The sequence below is a fragment of the Sorex araneus genome, chromosome X (assembly GCF_027595985.1).
Source record: "Sorex araneus isolate mSorAra2 chromosome X, mSorAra2.pri, whole genome shotgun sequence".
NCBI classification, from domain to species: Eukaryota; Metazoa; Chordata; class Mammalia; order Eulipotyphla; family Soricidae; genus Sorex; species Sorex araneus.
Window position 1 is genome coordinate 21,394,990 of NC_073313.1, and position 18,309 is coordinate 21,413,298.

The window sequence follows — 18,309 nt, forward strand, 5'->3', positions numbered from 1 at the left end:
AGAACTGGAGAGATGGTGCAGGAGTTAAGGTGCTCATGATAAACCCTAGTTTGATCTTTGGTACCACATATGGTCTTCCAAAACCACCAGGTGTGTTCCTGAGCGGAGTCAGGAGTAAACTCTGAATGCTGCTGGTTGTGGCCCCAAAACCAAAAAAAAAAGAAATTTAACAATAGCAAATATGTTTTATGTTTAAGGGATTGAAAGTTTACTTTTCCATTGACACCAATGCATACCACTTGTGGCTCACATTTGAATGTGGTTTAATTGACACAAATTGCAGCATCATTGTCCATGTGTTACAAAGAAATGGTCAACAATAAAAAATTTGTTTAGTTAGCTTGGTTTTAGTTTTTGGGCCACATCTGGCGGTGCTCATGGCTTACTCCTACACTATGCTCAGGCATCACTCTTGGCAGGACTTGGGGGACAATATGTGGTGTGAGGGATCAAATCCAGAGTGGCAGTGTGCAAAGTCAATGCCCCAACAGCTGTACTATTGCTCAGGCCCAGCAAAATTGTTTTTAATTAGTTCTTCATTGTTTTACTATATCCTAGATTTATTATTAATATTTATCATGAATTAGTAAATATAAGTATTACTATTTAAAGAGACAGCTTAAAATTTCCTGGATTACTTTTTAGAGATTCATCATTCATGTGCATTAACATGGGAAGTAGATGTATTTAATAAACCATTAAAAAGTCATATGAGCATAAATATAATTTGCATGTATTAATAACATATATTATTTAATCTAATGCTTATAGTGCCCTTTTTGATGCAGCATCATACCATAATGTTCTTTTTCCAGTTGAACCTTGCTGTCTTAGGAAATTAAAATTCTGCTGTATACATGCAGTGACAAACATTTCCAGGCAGCAATCAAAGATTTGTATGTTAGGAACTAGAAATAATTTAAGCTATTGCCTTTGTCGGTTTGCCAAAGACTACTGTTTCTGTAAGAATGTTACCTCATTTAATTTTGTCGGTTATTGTGTTATAGCAGAAGCATTACTTATAAGTAACATTAATACCAAAGCAAATAATATATTTTAAAATACTTATTTTGATTTGCACAGAAGAATGTATAGTATTATAGCATAATACTGTACATATAATGTCCTCCAAAAGTAAGTTTCAGTTACTGTTTATCTCTGTCTTTGGCCTAATTCAATAAATTTCCCTTGGTGCTTTATTATAGCAGACTTACACCCCATGAAAATTCAGTGTTTAAGTCTTCTGCAAGATTTTCCTATGGTTAATGATGTAACCAGACATATCAAAGGCTTAATTACATGCTTCAGTGACTCAGCTTTATGAGAATATCAGAGATGACCTCAAATTCAGTGACTACAATTATGAATTTAATATTCTATGTGTGAAATATGTTTCTACTTTTATACACACATTTTACTCAAAATCGATAAGATATTTGAATACTACCAATTTATGTCAATATATATTATTATATAAAATAGAGAGTTTTTAAAAACAACTGCTCATTTAAAGGATTTTTTTAGTTTTAAAAAATTTTCTTGTTGGCATGTGGAAATAGTTACAATTAGAAACTTCTTCAGTTTCCATGTCTAAGTCATTAAAGTGGAGTTTATTTTTTTTTAAAAGAATCTAAAACATTATAGGAATTTTCAAAATAAAATATTTACAGCATTACAAATCTGAAGGACTGATTCTGCTAAGCAGTGGAACAGATGCACAGAGATCTTTCTAAAACCTTTACATGACTCTGGATAGGAAAAATACGTTGCCCTGCATCAGCTAACTGGTTACCTCTTTGAAAGCACAGAGACATACTCTATGGGAATCTTTGAGTTTTAGCTGATCATTTATAAAGGTCATTTGCTGATCTTGAAAAAAAGACATTAAATAAATGCCAATTTTTTTACTCAGCCATTATATCAAGTCTAGTTTTTGCTCAGACTTTCAAAGAGCTTAGCAAAACATACTAAATAGACTTTCAGGTGCATAATAAGTTTGGTATATTTTTCTTACAATTTTGAAGAATAAATTGATCAATTCATTTAAAAGAATAGAATTTTGAAGACTTAACTTTTTTTCCCAGAACATGAACTGATCATTGTAATTGAGTATAAAGTTGAGCTGCAAAGAGGGAAGCAAAGAGACTTAAGTGTGCAGGAAAGTGGGAAGATTGGTGGATTAACAAGGGAAGAGTTTTTGCATTTGGAATAATGGAAGTTAAGAGCCAGAAATTTAGAAGGTGGTAGTTGGAAAATAGAGTACAGAGAAGGATTACAGCTTTTTAAGAAAGCATAATTAAGTGCATGAACAAAAAAATAGGTGAAAGGACCCAAGAAACTTAGAGACAGAATATTGCCAAGTGTGTGTGTGTATGTGTGTGTGTGTGTGTGTGTTGCTACTGAAGTCACCACGAATCATGGCAGAAGTGGTATTTGAGTACCTACATTTGTTCCTACCATGTATGTTTTCTGAACAAGTTGCATAACTAGCCTCATATTCTTTTTTAGTAAAATAAAGTTAATGATTGTACATTTCTCATAATAATTATTATAAAACCTTTAGGTGGTTTGTGATGTATGATTAATAATATAGAAGTATTGGTATTTTATCATGATCTTCACAGCTAAAGCAGTTATTTTATGCCAAGCATGCAGTAGTACAAACATACCTTGGAGATGTGGGTTCAACCCCAGATCACTACAATAAAGCAAATCATGTGACTTTTTGAGTTTTTAATCATATAAAAAGTTATAATTAAAAATAAATAAATAATTTAAAATATTTAAAAGTGATGATTATGTTTATTGTATACCGTAATCTTTTAACTGTGCAATACTATGATATCTAAAAAATAAATGTGTAAGCATTCATTAAATATGACTTACAGACATGATTTAAGCTCATGTTATAGGTAAAATAATGTCCAAAGACTTGTTTAGTGCAGGGTTGACTCAGGACTTACTTTTAACAAAGAAAAGAAGGGGACAGAGAGACAGTACAGCAGATAAGGAACATCCTGGCATCCCATATGGTCCCCTAGACACTGCTAGGAGTAATTCCTGACTGCAGAGCCAGGAGTAACCCTTTAGCATCGTTGGGTGTGCCCCCAGCCCCCTCAAAAGAGAAGAAAATAGTGTCTACTAAGCACAATAAAGTAAAGCATGATAAAATAAGGTATATCTATATCCTTATTAAACTTTCATGTGATTTTCTTTGGCTGTTTTGTGCTTCGAAACTTTAAAATTATATATATATGTGCATATATATATATATATATATATATATATATACTGCAAGCTCACAAAAAAATTCCATAAAATTTGCACCATGAGTTCTGCTAGCTAGTGCAACATACTGTTACTAAGAATTCATACACAAAGATAATGGGATAGTCCAGAACAATGATTACTTGGATATGGAAACTAGATTTGTTCACTATTAGCAATGAGGAAAAGCGGAACAGACTTACCTAGCTATAGGCTATGAAAGAGAATCCTAGCAGTATTGCCGAGACACGGCACTCTCCGAAACAGATGATGATAGGAGTCAGGAGGCAGTAAAGATGAGAAGTTAGTGCTCTGGTTTAATAGCATTAAACAGTACGTTAATGTCTTAGTAGGATTATCAAACGCAAGGCCTACTGTCTTTGAGGTTGGAAATTCAGACGTTGGTATTAGGGAATTGACAGAAATCCTGTACTGAAAAAATGAAGTCAAATCACTGAAGCAATGATCCTCTTTGTAAAGGAGCACTGCACTGTAAAAGTCTGGCGCTCCTAAGAGCAAACCTATGCCACCCAATTTACAGGAAGTGCCTTAAGTTTGCATTATCACCTGGCCGGTGGCCACAGGCAGTTTCACCTTCTGGCTCAAAACACACATACTTTTCATCAACACAGATGCCAACCATAATGTTGCATATGAGTGAGTGTGTTTTGCAGACTGTAGCTAAAAATCAGCTTAAATTTGAGCGGACATGGGGAAAAGACAATGTGATATGAATTTTGTTCTCTGTGTTTAGGCAAGCTACGACCTATATCTATGCCAGTGGAATATAATTGGGTGGGGGACTATGAAGATCCAAATAAGATGAAGAGAGATAGTAGAAGAGGTAAGTGTTCTAGAATTTCAGTGTAGGTTGGGTTGTTGGAACAAAAAAGCAAACAAATTAAAATGTTCCTAAGTAGGATGTTATGGCTTCAGTGTAAAATTTCTCATTCTCTACTTCACTTTTGGTACACCAAAACCAACTCAGGCTAATGTTTGACTATCTTAATCTTTTGTTAAAAATCGCTGTCTTCTCTGAATGCCTTCTAAAGGATTCAAGATAGATCAGTACAGTATAGAAATGTACCTGATTGTTATTTGAAAGTTAATATTTGGAAAACAAGGTCAGAAGTGTGAAACTGCATAAAAGAAATAATGTCAGTGAGCAGAAAGAATTTGTGACAATCCCCATTGGTCCGCTATGCAATCTCGTCACTTTTCTACAAATACAACATTAAAATGAGCACCAAACATGTAGGTAAAAGCCATTGGAAAATGGGTCAATGACTAATGAAAACCATATAAAAATGGAACAAAAACTGCTTTGCTCTTTATTTCTCTTCTGTTTGCTGTTCAGGGTTATCTTCTTACTTGGGGGTGGGCTACACTTGAAGTTTCTACCAAAAGTAAGTGTTTATGTTCACTTATCTTGCTGTTGAGCTGAACTGGAAAGAGAACAACTGAAAGTCTAGCTACTGAATGGTATTTGATGAAATGTGGATATGGTGGGCCCTAATCGGTCATGCTACTTCTTCCATGATCCCAAATAGATAGTCAAGATTGTAGATGGAAAAGAAATCAAAATGAGCCAAAAAAATTACTCACATAGATTCTAAGATACTTTTATGATATATTTAACGTAATTGCCTGTGAACAGAATTGATTTTCTTTCTACACAGATCCACAGACCGTGCAAGGATAAGCAAGCACGAAAATGTTTTATTAGTCTTCTGAACATCTGTTTTATACAGTTATGAAATGTTGATCAATATAGGAACATTGACAAATTCTTTACATCTGCGTATTCATTGAATTTTCCAAGTTGCATAATTTTATTTGTTTTATAGAATTTATCAAGAATGGAGAAAGGATTACTATTTTCCATCTCCAAGTCACTCTCTGAGACTTTACACTAGTGACATCTTAGCATCATGAAGTATTCAATTATGACTATCAGTTAAAGTGTAGTTTTTTATGACCTAACATTCCTGAATATTGGTCCATAATACATATTTTAACTTCTCTAGTATGCGAACTAACCTGTCATAGGTCAGTGTTTGTCATAAATATTATAGCAGACTACCCCTGGGGGATCTTAATGAAAATGTTTAAGAGTTATACACCCAAAAGTTTTTATTCAAGTTCTTCAGGAGATCCTTGTATAGTTGTTCCAAAGAGAATACTTGGAGAAGTAATCTGTTTTCTATACTGTATGATGCCAAATAAGTAAGGTCCTCTATAGTTTCACTTTTAAGTATTTTATAAATTAAGTTACATTTCTGAAATAAAATCTTGACACCTTTAGGGAAGAATGGAAAATTTGGAGTATTTGCATACTAATATTGGTATATTTATCTTTTTTTGCATAGAAAACTCTCTGCTTCGATACATGAGCAATGAAAAAATTGCTCAAGAAGAATACATGTATCAGCGAAATAGCAAAAAGGACACAGGAAAGAAGTCCAAAAAGAAGGCTGATAAGAGTAATAGCCCGACTCACTACTCATTGCTGCCTGGCTTGCAAATGGATGCACTGAGACAAGACATGCTGAGCACTCCCGTGCCAGAGACCACCCTCTACCATGTAAGTAACATTCCAAACACTTTGTGATTCAGGTTTTATTAGGAGACTGGGAAGGATTCTTTAGCAAAATTCCAGACTTATTTGTGTCTTCTTGCCAGATTTTCACAAAGAATGCTCACTGTAGAACTTATGCCCTTAAAAAGTGGTTTGGCTTCTTGATTTGTTCTTCAGCTCATTTGTTCATTGAGTTAGTATGTTATAGTAGCAGGTTATATTTTTAATGAAATAACTATATGCACAGGACTGATGAATAATAATAATTCATTGTACAATTATCCATGTGATAGCACCCAGTAAAATGGATTGCTGTCATAGTCAATATTAAAAAGCAATTTTTATATATTTATGATTTTAATTTAAAATCATCATCTACTGCATGCTAGACTTACAACGCAAGGTAATGCAAAGACTTGCATACAAGTAAATACAAACACCATCAAAAGTCCCAATGTCATTTGAATCATAATAAGTGGTTTGGAGAAGTGTAGGCAGATTAATGAGAAAGGTGGACTTTCTGGTAATTAAAAAACTACAGGAGATTGGAGTTGTGGGCAGGGCATTTTCCTTGCACGCAGCCGAACCAGGTTCGAAGTACTGCCAGGAGTAATTCCTGAGTGTAAAGCCAGGAGTAACCCCTGTGCATCTCAGGGTGTGACCCCCCAAAAGAAAAGACTACAAAACCTTTTCCGTAAAGACTGAAAGATTGTGACTGAGTATTTTCGCAAGAAGCTTTCTAGAGGCAAGTGACAAATGTGTGAGAATATGACATGTTCTGTTTCATGTGGCTCAGAGTTGCTGACTTGCTGAAAGTGAGGTAAAGCATGTAAGGAAGGGACCGTAGATGGACCTAGAGAGGTAGGAATTAATCCAGAAATGTGATGATGAAATGCTGTGATCGCATGCTGGGGTCCTTGTCCTCAGGCAGTAAAGATGGAAAGCAAAGGGATGGAGATGAGATGGCCAGAATCAGCAGAAACGATTTGAGGAAATAGAGGAGAGATTCTGGAGACTGGATATAGGGTTTCTGCAAGTAGGATACCATCAGGAAAGGTGAAAAACCTTCTCTGCATATATTCTCTTAACTAGGAGGATGGGGGAGCTCTCTACATTTGGGTTTAAGGTGAGCAAGAAGGTAAAGTGAAGGAGCTGGGAAAGAAAAGGATGTTAGAGAGAAGTAGCTTCTGTAGATTGTTGGTGCATATCCCCAGCCAAATTCTCTCTCTCTTTTTTTTTTGCTTTTTGGGTCACACCCAGCGATGCTCAGGGGTTACTCCTGGCTTTGCACTCAGGAATTACTCCTGGCAGTGCTTGGGGGACCCTATGGGATGCCGGGGATTGAACCCGGGTTGTCGCATGCAAGGCAAACGCCCTACCCACTGTGCTATCGCTCCGGCCCCTCTCTGGACCATTCTCTTTCTAATTCCACCCCACCTAGTTTCCTCCTTTGCCTGTATCACTGTAGCAGTACTTTGGTACTTTGGTTCCTTCCTGGAGTGATCAAGACACCACCTTTATAAGCCTCCGTTTCAAGGAGCTTCTGGCTAGTTTGCTGCGACAGACAATAGATGCTCTCTGTGACCAACCCCTCCTAAAAAATGTATGGGGAGCACATGTAAACTTTCACCAGGGGTTTTCAACATCCTTACACCTGCAGACCAGCAGTGAAAAATCAATAGACTCACCTTTTTTGGATTCCCTGTGAAAACAGGCCCACGTTGTACCTTCCACTTGGGTGATTCACCTCTACTCCAGGGGGTGCTACAGTGCTATAGAATTAACTTCCCCTCATCTGCCCCCTTCTCCCTTCCCGGCCAGAGCTACAATTCCTATTAGTTCTCGATTCCTTTCTACAAAGATCACAATATGCCTGTCAGAAGCATATGGTATTTTTCAAGAGTATAACTTTTTGATATGCTTCAAGAGTATAACTTTATTTTGCCTACTCACAGTTTTCTCTGTCTGAAAATGTGGGAGTTAGCCTTAAAACCCTTCTCTGATCTCAGAGAACATGAAAATAAGGTACACAGCTTGTGTGTGTTCGTGTGTGTGTATAATTCAAATGTCAAAAAGCCTTTAAGTAAAGAATGGTTAGATTCAAGACTTACTTTTTCTTAATAAGACATACATATGATAATTTCCTTTCACAGTAAGGCTGCAAAAGTCAAATTTATAAACAAAGTAATTTAAAAAATCTACATGCTGAGATGCCAGAACAAGTAAAATATGATCATGGATCCATGCTTTGTGTAGGTACACTTTAATAAACTGAATGATGTGATTTTTAGATGACTTATTTCAAACAGATTTTGAGTGGGTGTTCAAAAATCTGGATAATTCCTTTCATAACATTCCAACATTTGTTTGGCATATCTTTGTTATTTGAGATGTAACTGCAAACATTCAATTGTTGTTTTGCTTCTGATAAGTACTTTTAGCCATTTTAATCAATTTGTGAGAAAATTTCTGGTGAAGATTTTGTAAGAGTAGAACTGTTTAAAAAGATTTTTAAATTTGGCACTTAAATAAAAATTATGAAACTAACTCTTCTAATTTAGAAGTTTTATATTACTTAGTCCTCATGACACTATTGAGGTGACATCATATCCAATATATATATTAAGCTTGAGTTAATTAAGGTATTGATAAGTGGTGGGGCTGGAGTTACAGCATCAGTATTATGCCTGTTGACACACTGTATTGCCCCTCAAAATTATTGCTCCTTTGGGGCTGGAGTGATAGCACGGTGGCCTTGCACGTGGCAAACCCGGGTTCGATTCCCAGCATCCCATAGGGTCCCCTGAGCACTGCCAGGAGAAATTCCTGAGTGCAGAGCCAGGAGTAACCCCTGAGCATCTCTGGATGTGACCCAAAAAGCAAATACATACATATATATATTGCTCACCAGTAACTTATCAAGTGATTTTCAAAGGCTACTAATTGACTAATAGGAAATTAATTCATTAGCGGAGGTACTGAATGACATGGGTTCTAGTATTCATAAAACCAACTATGTAGTCATGTTCTTCTTTATTTTTGGCTTTTGGGGTCATACCCAGGGCAATGCTCAAGGGTTACTCCTGTCTCTGCACTGAGGAATTACTCCTGGCGGTGCTTGGGGGACCATATGGGATGCTGGGGAACAAACCCGGGTCAACCGCATGCAAGGCAAATGCCCTACCCTCCTCCAGCCCCATGTAATGTAATCATGTTCTTAATACATAAGCACATGTGTAGGTGATTTGTATTCTTCTGGTTTTCAGGAGGAATGCTATATTTGTACATGATCAGGATTTTAAAGTTACCTGTGGCTTTTTCAGTTGTTCTTTGTCATAAATTATCCCTTGACACCATCACTTTTTCTATCAGTTTTCTTTGAGTTTCTTGTTTTTTCTCCATTGGTATATTGTAATTTATGTTGCCCACAATGTCCTAGCCATAGTATTTGGTATCTTCAATATATGACAATACTTAAGTTTTGGTATCGCCTTGTTATTTCTCCCTAAAAATGGGAGCAAAGGGATGGGGACCTATTGGCCTGTCTCATAATCAAAAACAATTGAGACCTACTGCATTGGATACAAGTATTTGACATTTTTAAAAAAGAAGAAATTAATTTGTAACTTTTGTCTATATGAAGTAAATGCAGGCAGTTTTGTAGAAAATATTTTACAAAGAAAAAATTTATTTTTGTTTTCTGACCCATTAACACTAACATTTCATTTGGTTTCTATACTTATTTCTATACTTAGTAGGTTGATTTTAACAAAATCAACTCATAATAATCCCATATTCTTATTCACCTAAAACTGATGCATTTATGACTAAACTTAGTCTACTTATGGAGCCTAAAACAGAAAACACTTGTTCCGGTTGAAAATTAACAAACCCAAGCTTTCAGTTCCAGATAAGGTGGGGCATACACTCCTTGAACCACCCTACAAATCACAATAATAACAATAAAAAACCATGCACCAAATATGTGTCACAAGCTAGAAGATGCTGAAAGATGTGAGGGGTGGGAATAAGGGTGGTAGGAGGCAGACCAGCCTAGGTACCTAGAAACCTGAGGAATAATCTAGTGCACGGTGGTCGCTGAGCTGCGTGTGACTGGCTGCTATGGGCACAGTGACTGGCTGCTATGGGCACAGTGACTGGCTGCTATGGGCACAGGCAATTTTTTTGAGGGACAATATTGTGTGTCAACAGGCCTAATACTGATGATCAAATTCCTCTATAAGTAAAGCTTCCAGGTTTTATCCTATGCACTCAGGCCAGGTGCTAGAGAAGTCTGCAACTTTGAAATTTTAATGGAACTAGACAAAAGTGTAGCACTGTAGCACTGTCCTCCCATTGTTCATCGATTTGCTCGAGCAGGCACCAGTAACGTCTCCATTATGAGAATTGTTGTTACTGTTTTTGAAATATCAAATATGCCACGGGGAGCTTGCCAGACTCTGCTGTGCGGACAGGATACTCTCGGTAGCTTGCTAGGCTCTCCGAGAGGGACGGAGGAATCGAACCCGGGTCAGCCACATGCTAGGCAAACGCCCTACCCAAACTAAAGTGAGCCCCAAGAAAATCCTACTCTTTCACTTTCCAACGGGCCAGAAAGAGAACGGTTCTAAAAGACAGAAATCTTTTCATAATGCCTGCCTATTATCCAAGGGGAAGCCATAAAAAGGGCATGTTTCTCCTCCTAAAACAGGTGTAAAAACTTCACTTATTAAAACAATAACCTTAAATATATACACCAAACAACAGGGACTCAAAATCTAACAGAGCTGAAAGGGTAAATAGGAAAATCTAGTCATAGTTGGGTACTTGAGTATGCCTCTCTCAATAATAGATGTGATCATAAGCAGAATTATTAAGAAATTAGTAGTACTCAATGACTACCCACCAATGATAATTAAATGACTCCCAACTATAGCATAATATATATGCTTCTCAAGTGTAATGGGTCTTAGGTAAAAAACAAACCTTAATTAAAAAAATAAGGTTCTAGAAAATATATTCTCTGGTTATAATGGAATCAAGCTAGAAATCAATTAATCTCAAGCCATGTCAAAATTAAGGACACACTTCTAAATAATCCTTATATAAAGGAGAAAAAACTCAAGATAAATTGAATGGAATGAAGATAAAATCACATCTGCTAAATCTGAAAAAAAAGTGTCAAATCAATAATCTAATCCCCATCCTCTAGAAATTAGAAGAAAAACAAAACATGAAAAAGAAAGGTAAAAACAAAAGTAATAAAATATGAAAACAGAGAAACAGAAATATAGTTGAAACCAAAAATTGTGGATTTTTAAAAAGTAATAAATCAAGGATCCTCAATAATTTTTAAATTTATAAACTTATAACAAAACTGATCTGAAAAAGAAAGTACTTCAATTACTAATAAAAGGAGTGAAAGAAAGGTCATTACTACAATCCTCACAGACATTTTGAGAATAATAAGGAAAAACTATTTCATCACCATGCATCTATACTTAACATAAGTTGAGATGAAGTGAACTAATTCCTCAAAAAGATATGAACCACCAAAACTCTCCCAAGATTAAATAGATTTTGTGAATAATCCTATAGAAGAAGTGAAATTTTTAACTTTAATAAAAGTGTGGAGCCGCTGAGAAGGAGCCAAACCAGCATTACTTTTGTTGACTGAGAGTAGAAGTAGTCCCTTTGGGTTTTCTTTTTTATATTCTCTAGTGGGTACTTTGAAAATGTTGGAGCCTAGAACTTGTGATTAATTTAATAAATTCAATGAACTTAATACTGGTTAAATGTTTCAATTTTTGTTTGACAGTTCTTAAATTTAATTGAGTATAAAGCAAATAAAATTTTAAAATTCACTAATATACCTTCCCTCACTCTTTTTGGTTTCATGTTTGCACAAATATTAGTCTCATTCTATTACTTCCTGGTAAATGACTGCCAGGAAGCAAAAGACAAAACGTGGCTTAATTACTGAGACATCAAGTAAAACAGTACACAGAATAATTGAATTAGAAATTTATTAATTTAAAATTTATTAGATAAAATTTTATTACAAATTCCTGGTTGCCTTCAAAAAGTGAAATAAAACAAATTTCTAATGAGAGGCCCAGGGCTGGGTTAGTAAGGTCAATCAATATTTGCGGATTATTTAGGGTATGCCAACCATACCTGCCCTAATCAAACAAGTTAAAGAAGTCCCTTTCTCTGTCATACTACATACATGTAGACTGTGTTTCCCCATTTAAAGGATTAGAAAATACCCTCAAATTTTATAGGCAGTAGGCCTTTGTTGGTCCATAATTACCCTACTCATATTATACACCATCAGAATTCATTTGAGCACCTCAAGTTTAATAAAACTCTAAGCAAAAATTTTCTTATCCCTGGAAATCTTTAGAATCTCTTTGGTTTAAAGGACAACAGCTTGTACTAAATCATTTTCTTCACTAAGCATCTAAATTTTTACCCCCTTGATAGACTCAGTCCGCTCTAGTTCTGAAAAAAATTAGTTATTTGTTGTATATATTCAAAAGCCCATTTAAAAACTTCTCTTAATAAGCTGTATGTCTTCATCTCTCGATCTGGATCTTATGTCAGAAAGAAGGCTGAGGCATAATTATTAAATATTTCTACCTTCTGTTTTCTTGGAGATTAGTTTTCCAAGAATGTTAAATTATATGAAGTTTTCAGGCACATTTTGTTGAGTTTTGGCTTAGAGAGCAGTTGGCAATGGGACAAAGTATATGAGCTCAACCTAGAATCCCAGTTCTCAATGACATTGCTATATCTGTTTCTTAACATCTCTACAAGTATCAGTTTAGGCCAGGAACATGATCTTAATAGGTTTAAATCAAAACAGCCTGAAATGCTGAGAAGCAAATCCATGTTTCAATGCCTAGTCTTTATATGCAAGTAATTTTAGATTAATTAGATACAAACTTTCCTGCCATATATACAGGAAGAGAAATTACCTTCCGGTGTTTTCTTTTATCAGCATAAATCTGGACTGGCCTTAATAAATGCTGGGTCTTATATCTGTCTCCAAGTAAAAGAAATCAACATTAAAGAAGAAACTTTACTTTTCTAAAATTCATATGGCCAAGAATAATGTTGTAGTTATGGAACATGAATTTCAAGACAGCTGTATGAACCTAGACACATTTCTAAATCTCAGTTTCTCATCAGTTAAAAATTGAATAATGCACTTCCTATCCCTAATGATCTCATAATTGAATTTTATATTGTGTATAAAGCTTTTTTCTACTTTCCTTAACACCAGATAGAGAAAAGAAATTCGTTCATTTCCATGGAAGGGAAGTTACTTCTGATGAGCAAATCAGAAAACCCTCTAGGACTATAAAAATATTTTTAAACATTAATGTGTCCATGAAACATGTATTCTTTTTTGCGTTAATGGGTCTATCAGTTAGGATTTTATCAGGGAAGCAAAAACACCAAGTGACGTAGAACAAAGGACGAGATTCAACTCAGTTAGGAAGGTTGTGAATAGACTTCAGCTGCCAGTGCTCATGTAAAGTCTGGATGGGAGGCCTGGGAGAGCAAGACAAACGCGACGCTATACAGAAGCACAAGCTGTGACTTTGCCACCCACTTCACAACGAAGCCTGTGCCTCCCCCGTGGAGATTCACCAGGCCCTGGTCCAGGCTTTGGAAGCACTGAGCAGCCACCGGCCTGGCAGCTGAGCAGAGCCGTGGAGTGGAGTGTGCCGGCACAAAGGTGACTGTGTGGGTGAGCAGCAGCAGTATGGGCTACCCTGTGCCAATCTCCATACCGTAAGGGCTGCTGCGCCACTTGGATTTTCCAAAATCCACACGTATTTGTAGCCAATCCTAGCTAGAACCTAAAGGAAGGGAATTCTGCTACTTGGTTTCAGCTTCACTAAACTGACCCAGTTGGAAACTACTACACTGAGACTCCCTTTTCCCTGGGTAAGCTAGGAGTCTGCAAGAAAACATTCGCTTTGGAATTTCTCTAGGAAAAAGATGTATAAAAATTCCCAATTAGTATGAGTCCCAATTATTAATCCCAGTTACTATTCCCAATTATTATTATTATTATTATTATTATTATTATTATTCCCAATTGGGAAAAATCCCAACTATTATGATTTATGAGTATTATAGCATCCTTAAAACCTTCTTATTGAATTTTTCGAAGCATATGTGGAAAAACCATAGCTTCAAACAGTGTTTTGCCTATCTTCAATGAAGAGACTATTACAAGATTTTTAATTAACAAAACACATAAGTCATTTTTTTAAAGTTTTGGGCCACACCTGGCCAGGCTTAGGGTTATTCCTGGCTCTGAACTCAAGAATTACTCCTTGTGCTGCTCAGGAGGCCATATAGGATGCCAGGGATAGAATCTGGGTAGGCCAGGTGCAAAGCAAGCGCCCTACCCGCTGTACTCTCTCTGGCCCTTAAAGATTTTTTTTTAATTCTTCACATATTCTCTCTGATGAAAAGTATCAGAAAGCTATGTATACCTAGAACATCTCATCTTAGCCAGTTGTCTAATATTCTTAATTTAGCTGTGTTCAGCATTATGTCTTCAATTCTAACAGGAGGCTAACAGAAATAGCCATAGGAAATACAATTATTCATTTTCCATAAAAACATTGATGATCCTTGGGCTGGAGTGATAGCACAGCGGGTAGGGTGTTTACCTTGCACGCGGCCAACCCAGGTTCAATTCCCAGCATCTCATATGGTCCTCCGAGCACTGCCAGGAGTAATTCCTGAGTGCAAAGCCAGGAGTAACCCCTGAGCATCGCAGGGTGTGACCCAAAAGACAAAAAAAAATGATGATTTTATGTTTTGTGAATCCCCAAATATATTTTTCTAATAGGGTAAAAATTGACTCCTTATGATGAAATATGCAACTGTCTATAGAATGCCTGGCACAATGCTAGTACACTAATATTATTAGCATTCTTCCTCCAACCATGCTTCCGAACTACCCTCCCAAAAAGCAGCCAACAGTACAATCTTAATCTAGGTGCATGTGAGGCAACCAGTTATAAAGAAGTGGCAGAAAACATCCGGCCTTGCAGAAATCAAATTTTCGTATCTGAGCTTGTGTAAATTGCTTTCTTCCTCTTACTCGGTTTTCTCATTTACAAGATGATCATAGCACTGTAGAGAGGTCTATGGAAAATGCCTTCTAAATTGACAGTGTAATGATGATTTCTGCTACAGATACAGAATTTTTTTAAAAAAAATTCCCAGAAAGTTTCTCTTCGCTTATGTTAGATAAAACCAACTTTGCTTTCTGTGTCTTAAAATCAGGTCCAACTACCATCAGTATGGAAAAGAAGAATGTTATTTATATTTCCCAATCACTTTATTATATAATAGATTGCAGAACTGGAGTGATAATATAGTGGGTCAGGCACTTGCCTTGCATGCAGTCGACCCAGTTCCATCTCCAATCCACATGGTCCGCTAAACCCTGCCAGTAGTTCCTGATCCCTGAGTACAGAGCCAGGAGTAAACCCTGAGCACTGCCAGACATGACCCCAAAACCTAATAATAGAAAAAGAAGGAGGATGAGGTGGAGAAGGAAGAGTAAGAGGAGGTGGAAGGAGAAGAGGAAGAAGGAGAAGAATTTCAAAAAGTGACTTGATTTTCTAAACATAACTTTAGTCTCAAGCTTTTATTTCTTCCTTGATTTCCTCTTTGATCCAACTGTTATGTAGCAGCATGTTGTTCAATCTCCAGGTATTTCAATTTCTTTCAGTCTTCTTTTCATGGTTCATTTCTGTCTTTGTGACATTATGGTCTGGAGGGATACTTGGTATGGTTCTTATGTTTGTGAATTTATGTAAGTTAGTCTTATGTCCCCAGATGTGATCTATCTTGGAGAATGTCCGCGTGCACTAGGGAAGCACATGTATTTTTAAGACTTTGGAGTATGAGAGAGCCTGGCAAGCTCCCGTGGCATATTCATATGCCAAAACCAGTAACAATGATGGATCTCATTCCCCTGACCCTGAAAGAGCCTCCAATGTGGCATCGTTGGGAAGGACAAGTAGAGAGGCTCCCCAACTCAGGACTCTTTTTAACTGATATCCTGTCTAGTGAATCTATCCAGAGGTGACAGTGGGGAGTTGAAGTCTCCCACTGCTATAATATTTCCATCTATGTGTTTTGCTAGATTTGTGAGTAAAAACTTTACAAACTTTGCTGACTCAATACCTGGTACATATATGTTAATTCAAGTTACTATTTCTTCTCCTATTGTTCACTTGATCAGCAAGTAGTGTCCGTCCCTGTTTCTAATTACCTTATTAGGTTGAACACAGTTTGTGCTGATATAAGTATGACTGTCCCAGCTTTGTTTTGTTTTGTTTTTCTTTGGCTTGTATAATTGTTTTCCAACCCTTCACTCCAGCCTGTGTCTATCCTGTGATTTTAGATGCGTTTACTGTAAACAGCAAATGAATGGTTTTTGTTTCCTGATCCAACCCGCCAATCTGCCTTTTGATGGGAGAGTTTAGTCCATTGTCATTTGGGGATATTATTCTGATATAAGGCAGTGCTGCTATTTCACTGTGTAAGGTTGTGGCTCCACAATCGGTTATTTGGTTTATATAAGTGACATTTCAGTAGTTCTTTCAGGGTCAGTATGGTTACCACAAATATCACCAGCTCTTGTTTGTCCCTCCAGAATTCTCTTTGAAAAATTTCTTGTTATGAAAAAAAAACAATAAAGAATACTAGCATATGTGGGAACATCCAAAGAGGTTGTCTTTGAGAGCTTGTTTTTTCTTTAAGAGCAAAAATCTCAGACAGATAACTTTATATAAACACATACTTAGTCATAAAAGTATTTTGATAAATGATAGAGTTCTTATAACAAATTAAACTGACATGGCAAGAATTCCATTATGAGAAAATAGGTGTAGTATACCAGAACACTAACCTAAAAATAAACGTAACTTTTAAAAACTGTTTAGTTTCAGATTCTTTTTTATAAAAGTCTTTCATTCAAGAGCCAAAACTTTTTTCAATTATTATGATTCACTCATATCGCTACTGACAGAATCAGCATACTTATACAGGGTTTTGAGGTTCTTGAGTTTCATGCACTTTCATTTTATTTTTTTTGATTTTGTTGTTGTTGTTGTTGCTGCTGCTGCTGCTGTTGTTGTTTTTAATGAATCACCGTGAGATACAGTTACAGACTTACAAACTTTCGTGATTATGTTTCAGTCATAAAGTCATACAGTGACCAAATACCCATCCTTCCACTAATGCTCATTCTCTATCACCAATGTTCCCAGTATCCCTCACGCCACCCCCACCCCTTCCCACCCCCTGCCTCTGTGGCACGCACATTCGCTCTTATTCTCTCTCTCCCTTTGCGTGTTACGATTGCAATACAGGTACTAGCGGCCATTATGTTTGGTCCATAGTCTACTTTCAGCACGTATCTCCCATCCCAAGCAATCCCTCCAACCATCATTTACTTAGTGGTCCCTCCTCTATCCCACCTGCCCTTTCCCTCAGCACATGAGACCGGCTTCCAAGCTGTGGAGCGATCCACCTCAACTTTATCTCTACTACTCTTCGGTGTTAGTCTCTTATTATGTTGCTTTATATTCCACAAATGAGTACAATCATTCTGTGTTCTGTCCCTCTCTTTCTGATTCATTTCACTTAGTTTCATGCATTTTTCACTAGAGGTGAATCTGTAGCATTTATCTCTCTATTTTCCTGGAGAGGGGGAGGATCTCGCAGGCAGTGCTCAGAAGGCCCAGAGGCCCCTCCTGTCAGTTGTCAGTCGGCTCAGACTGTGGTTCAATGTGAAGTTCTGAGGATGCAGCATCCAGTGGTGCTGGGGATTACCCAGACCAGTCTTGATGCTTTGGCTGCACCCTGTGATGCTCAGGGGAACTCTATTTTCTTTTACGTTTCTTTGTTATTCAGTAGCGTTAAGGAAGCACGTTCGATTTTGGTCACAAACTATTTTTGGTGGGTCACAAGATCAGATTAAACTGGTTTCTCTGACACCCAGAGGCTGACTGTTAAGGGGAAGTGTCAGGCACAGGAGCCGCCCTGATTGTTTTTCACCTGTTCAAGCCTCTGTCTCATGTAGAAAATGTGTGGATTTTGCACATTTATCACATGTCCCAAAATAACTGCATCTATTATTGATGTTATTGTCATACATGTGGTAGGTTACATGGAAAGTAACTTTTAATGAATAATCTAGTATCAAGTGTTAAAGACTGACACCGATTACAAATGTACAAATTAATTAAATATCAATAATCATATGTGCACTGGGGACTACCTGGTTACCTTTCCCTTACTGAGTCAGAATCCTGTAAAAATAGTGCTCTGTGAGATGTTCTGTGAGATTCTGGTCAAATCACTGATGCCTCAGAGAAAAATGAGGTCAAGAGTAGTTCAGTGGATTTTATTCTTCT

The 18,309-nt window shown here is 36.8% G+C and overlaps 1 protein-coding gene across 5 annotated transcripts in view; it reads left to right on the forward strand.

The window, feature by feature from the left end:
- Positions 1–18,309, forward strand: part of CNKSR2 (connector enhancer of kinase suppressor of Ras 2) — a 266,721-nt gene that overhangs the window by 173,515 nt on the left and 74,897 nt on the right. For 3 of the 5 annotated variants that reach the window (XM_004612236.2, XM_055120826.1, XM_055120828.1), the window contains 2 exons: positions 4,022–4,111; positions 5,637–5,851. In XM_004612236.2, the coding sequence (XP_004612293.1) occupies positions 4,022–4,111; positions 5,637–5,851 (305 nt within the window). The remainder of the gene's footprint in view (positions 1–4,021; positions 4,112–5,636; positions 5,852–18,309) is intronic. The other 2 variants (XM_004612237.2, XM_055120827.1) reach the window with 1 other exon arrangement.